The 5144-nt window shown below is 33.0% G+C and overlaps 1 protein-coding gene across 1 annotated transcript; it reads right to left on the minus strand.

Moving 5' to 3' along the window:
- Positions 1 to 5144, minus strand: LOC135961522 (uncharacterized). The gene is made up of 7 exons (XM_065513024.1): positions 5133 to 5144; positions 3801 to 4000; positions 3408 to 3701; positions 3162 to 3337; positions 2963 to 3104; positions 488 to 883; positions 1 to 245 (listed from the first exon to the last, which is right to left on the minus strand). The coding sequence occupies exons 1-7, from the start codon at positions 5142 to 5144 to the stop codon at positions 83 to 85; spliced, it is 1383 nt and encodes a 460-aa protein (XP_065369096.1). The 3' UTR covers positions 1 to 82.

The raw sequence follows: 5144 nt of genomic DNA on the forward strand, positions 1-5144 counted from the left end.
TTCTCCTTTTGCTTTAAATTTCCTTTTAATCAGTAGTTACATTCTTAGAACAGGAACATTTATAGATATTCCCCGAACAACTTTAAGAATTTTGTCCATTTTCACTCTGTTTTGGAGTTCCATCACCATTTTTATCCTTTTGCTGGTCACTGGTTGCCATTGAGTCGTTAGCATTTTCATTTGATTTAGCTGGTTCCACGGCAATGAGATTAGTACCACGATCTAATAAAGCACCGTAGGCAGAGCTATAAGAGGAGAGAGTAGAGATCTTTTTTCAATAAAATTACTATTCATATAATAATTCAAGTTTAATTGAAATTGTTACATTTTTAAAAGTTTTTTTTTTTGGAATATTGAAACAAAATGGAAAACAAAATTACAACAGTTTTACAAAACATTTATTTAGTTATATTAAGAATATTATAAAGAATTATTATTTTAAGAATTTTTTTTAGTAAAGTGATGTGTTAAACCATCTACAACTTACCTTTGTTGATCTCTATTCCTGTCCCTATTGTTATTATTACTATTACTAGCATTACTATCACTATTACTACCACCTCTGGGGGGTTGCTCATCTTCTCTCATATATGACCAACCGCCAGGCGAACCCGAACCTTTCGAACTCTCATTACGATTTGTATTCGAATTTGTGTTGTAGGTTGTCTGTGAAACACCCACATTATATTTGCCACTGTCAATGGTTCCTGAAGTTACACGAGTTCCTCCCTCTTGAGGACTGTATGGGCAATTAGGTTTTCTGACACCACAGGGTGAAATGGCAGGTGAATTGTACCCAGGTTCGGGTAAATAATGACGATCCTCTTGTGTTCCTTTGGCATAATAATGACCACGACCAGAACTATCATAACCGGACTGTCCTCTGCTCAGATGTTTAATGGGGGGAGGGGTTTTGAGGTCGTGGTTTATTTGGTAGATTTTTGAGAGTAGTTTGGTTTTTGTAAGTTTAAAGTAGAAGGTGCACATGTTATTATTTTAGTGGTTTTGTAGAAGTGTTTTTAAAGAGGATGTTGTATTTTTGTAGTTGTTGTATAATACATGAAGTTCAAAGGTTAAAGTGTTGTTGTCATTTTATATATGTAAGTATAAAAATAAAGTTTTTTTATGTACAAAATTGGGTTTTATGTAATAGTATTTAAACATTTTGTGAAAACTCTTATATGGCTTAATTGCAATATGAACCCAAAAGTGATCTTGTCAAAAAACATAAGATCCAAAAAATTATTAAAGAAAAGTCTTAACTTTAGAATGTTGCAAAATATGTTGCCGTAACTCTCCTTAGTAAAAGGACATTGGTCATTAAATTAGGTTCCCGAAGTATTGATAACAAACGCATTGCCCAAAAGCTTGGAAATTGACTTTGATTTGAGACATATGGTGGTCTGGGGAGTTTGTAATACAATGAATATTTTGTAACCAACTTTTAGTTTTTATATCCAGTAAAAATCGTAAATTATTGAGTGTAGGACTTAAAAATGCGGAATTTACAAGAGATGGTGTATCTTTTGAAGGGCACATATCTGTCATTTATTCTCACTTAGTTATTGAACATTATATTGTAAACAACAAAGTTTTTTTGCCTCGAAAATGTCGGATTTTGTGCCAACAAAGCGTCATCATATACATACAATTTGGCTTTACTTCTTTAATTTAAAAAAGTGCCGCTGAAGCACACCAAGGCATATGGTGAATGCGTTTTGCTGTTCAGAAGTGGCGAGTTTAACACGAAGACAAAGATCGTCCAGGCCAGCCAAACAAGTTTGAAGGCCAAGAATTGGAGGCATTACTCCATGAAGATTGTTGTAAAACTTAACAAGAGCTTTCAAAATCATTAGGAGCTGCTCAATCAGCAATTTCAAAACCTTTTCGAGATGCAGGATTTATCTAAAAGCAGGGAAATTGGATACCATACGAATTGAAGCTCAGAGACCTTGAAAGACGAGTTTGCATGTCTGAAATGATGCTTGAACGCTATATTTTCGTACCGAATCATTACTTGCGATGAAAAATGGATCCATTACTATAACTCGAAGCGTAAGAGATCGTATGTGAAGCCCGGACAACCAGTCGAATCGACACCAAAACGAAAATCCTTGGCCCTAAGGTAATTCTCTGTATTTGGTGGGGGCAAAAAGGTCTATTATGAGCTGCTGAAATCTGACCAGACCTGTACCAAACGCAACTGATTCGTTTGAAGCGAGTATTGACCTATAAACACTCAGACATTAAGCAGTAATATTCCATCATGACAAAGCACGGCCACATGTTGGAATATCTGTTAAAAAGTATTTAGAATGAAGAGGTGGGAAGTTTTGCCTCACCCACTTTATAGTCCAGACTGTTCCCCATCCGACTACTATTTGTTTCGATGCAGAACGATCTCTCTTGAATACGCTTCACTTTGGAACAGAGTATCCGATATTGGCTTGATTCGTTCTTGGCCTCAAAAGATAGGCAGTTATTTTGGCTCGGAATCCATATGTTGACAGAAAGATGGGAAAAGGTCATAGCTAACAATGACCAATACATTAAATAAAGTTATATTTTACAAATGTTTTGATAAAATACCGCATTTTTAAGATTAACATGCTCTTTTAAAATAATAAAAAAACAAATTATTAACCCAACTTAAGAGCCATGATATAAGATAATTTGTTAGAAACATAAGTTTGCTAGGAGACGTTACGAGCCAAAGCTTTAAGTTTATAAAATGTTAAATCCTTCTATTGCAACAATTATAAAAAGAATTTGATTGCAAAATATTAAGTAGTTTTCACTTGATGTTACTTATGTTTATATGTATGTATATGAATTTAAGTATTTACAGCGATAATATTAAAAAAAAAATAATATACATTTAAATATATACAGTAAATAATTTTTACAATATTGCCTACATACATTTACGATCAAGTACACATTAATTAAATATGCACTTTACCTGTATGTGTCATCCCAAGGACGATAACGGCGAAAATCATACCTTGGAGAATAACGATCATAGTCACGATCATAGCCGCCATAACCAGCCGAAGCTCCGGCACCAGCAGCAGCACCATATCTTGGACGTTCATAGTAGCGATCTGAGGAAAATGAAATGTATTAACAAAAAGTATTAGTGTTTAAATATGGCTACAAACCTCTGCCGTAATGATCACTTGTACCACGATCAGCACCATAATAACGATCACGGTTATCATAACCATAACCTCGACTTTCACCACGATCATAAGCAGCTGCTGCTGGTCTTTCATAGGGACCACGTGTGCGGGTATCATAACGATCGTAAGCTGGTCGAGCGGCATAACGATCATCCCTGCATAAATAAATACAAACACGTTAAATTAAAACCAAAATTGAAAAACTATTTTTTTTTTAATAAATACCTATAACCAGCATAGCGGTCACTAGGTGCATACCTATCGGCACCATATCTATCAGCAGCACCATAGCGATCAGCAGAACCATAGCGATCAGCACTAGCATAGCGATCAGCAGCACCATAGCGATCAGCACCATAACGGTCGGCTCCAGCTGCTCCATATTTATCATATTCACCGCCACGATAACCGCGATCATCGTAACGATCATAGCTGGGATAATACCAACTACTTGCACGATCATCACCCGATCTGGCAGCATAACTACCATAATTACGGCTACGATCATCTCCATATCGCCTTAAGAAGAGGACATATTATGAAACAATTTGTATAAAATTTTGTTTTGAAATCCAATACAATTAATTTATAAATATAAGATATTTCTTAAAAACTAACCTGTCTTCATAACATGTTACACATCTAGATTGTCGACTTTTGTGATATAGTGAACCCAATATACTAGAAGACACCTCCTGACCTTTGTCATCAGTTCTCGCATATGCAGCTTTACTGTTGCTGGCCGCTGCACTAATAGCTGATGCCACCACTCGCATGGGCCATTGTAAAACACAAAGAGCAAATATTAAATATGATATCTAAAAAAAAGAACAATTAACATTATTTAACAAAACAAATTATAATAGAATTAAAAAAAACAGTCATTGTTTTTAAAAAAATTACTTATTGTGTTAACTGTTCCATAATTATGACCAATAATTATTATTTTAACTAAACATTAAAGTAATAATCGCAAAATTTCATCGCTGTCCATAAAAATTTTATATTTTTAATATTTTTACGTTTCACTTAATAAATGGGTCAACATACATTCTATACAAATTAATGTTTATCTAAAAGAACATAGAATATTAAAACTAATTTAGAAAAATTTCCAAATGCAATTTAACATGAAATTATACGGAAATTTGTGAACATTTTAAAACGCTTATTAAGGGATTTACATAAATATAGATAATTGCATTTATGAGAGCTATAAATTGGAAAGATTTCGAGAGATTGTTAAAACGAATAATAAGCAAAATTTTAGAGATTTTGCTCTGCAATATTATTAACCCTCTAACCGGCAAGACTGCCATTAGGCGGGTATGTTAAATATATGTAATGTTGCTTTATTTGGTTATTTTTCCCGTTATAACGGTAAATATGTGTAAAGAGACAAACAATTTACTTATTGTGATAAACAAGAACGTGAACTTGTATTTTGTTTGTTTTTATTACAACGTATTTCTTTTTTTTCAAACAATATCCTGGTATATTATTTTACCTCGAAATAAAATTGGCCGGTTAGAGGGTTAAGGAATAATAAAATAATAACTATTAGATTAATTACTATCATAATTTAAAGGTAATTGCGATTTTCGTACAATGATTTGAGAGTACTATGACCCAAAGTATAAAAAACATTAATCCATTTACTGCCGGATTCATAAATGCGAATTATTATTGGAATTTGTTGAAACTTCAACAATTTTGTAATTTGATATCGAAATGGTAAACAATTAAAATATTTACAATGTTTTTAACTAATTTTAAACAAATTTAGTTTAAACAAGTAAGAAAAAGAAAGTATGGTCGGTAAAGCAAAAACATTTTTTTTAATTTCAATAATTTATTTTCCTAAATGATTTTTGGACGTTGTCCTTATAGCTATGACTAATTATGGACCGATCGCCACTTATTCTAGTTGAATTTTATGTGGATACATACATTCATATTCAT

Source organism: Calliphora vicina, chromosome 5 (genome assembly GCF_958450345.1).
Source record: "Calliphora vicina chromosome 5, idCalVici1.1, whole genome shotgun sequence".
NCBI lineage: Eukaryota > Metazoa > Arthropoda > Insecta > Diptera > Calliphoridae > Calliphora > Calliphora vicina.

Bases quoted from the DNA above. Each gene is read 5' to 3' on its own strand.
- LOC135961522 (XM_065513024.1), bottom strand. The intron at 3,702-3,800 runs GTTAGTTTTTAA...CCTCTTCTTAAG, and splicing joins GTAACATGTTATGAAGACAG to GCGATATGGAGATGATCGTA. The intron at 884-2,962 runs GTAAAGTGCATA...ACATCTGAGCAG, and splicing joins CCTTGGGATGACACATACAG to AGGACAGTCCGGTTATGATA.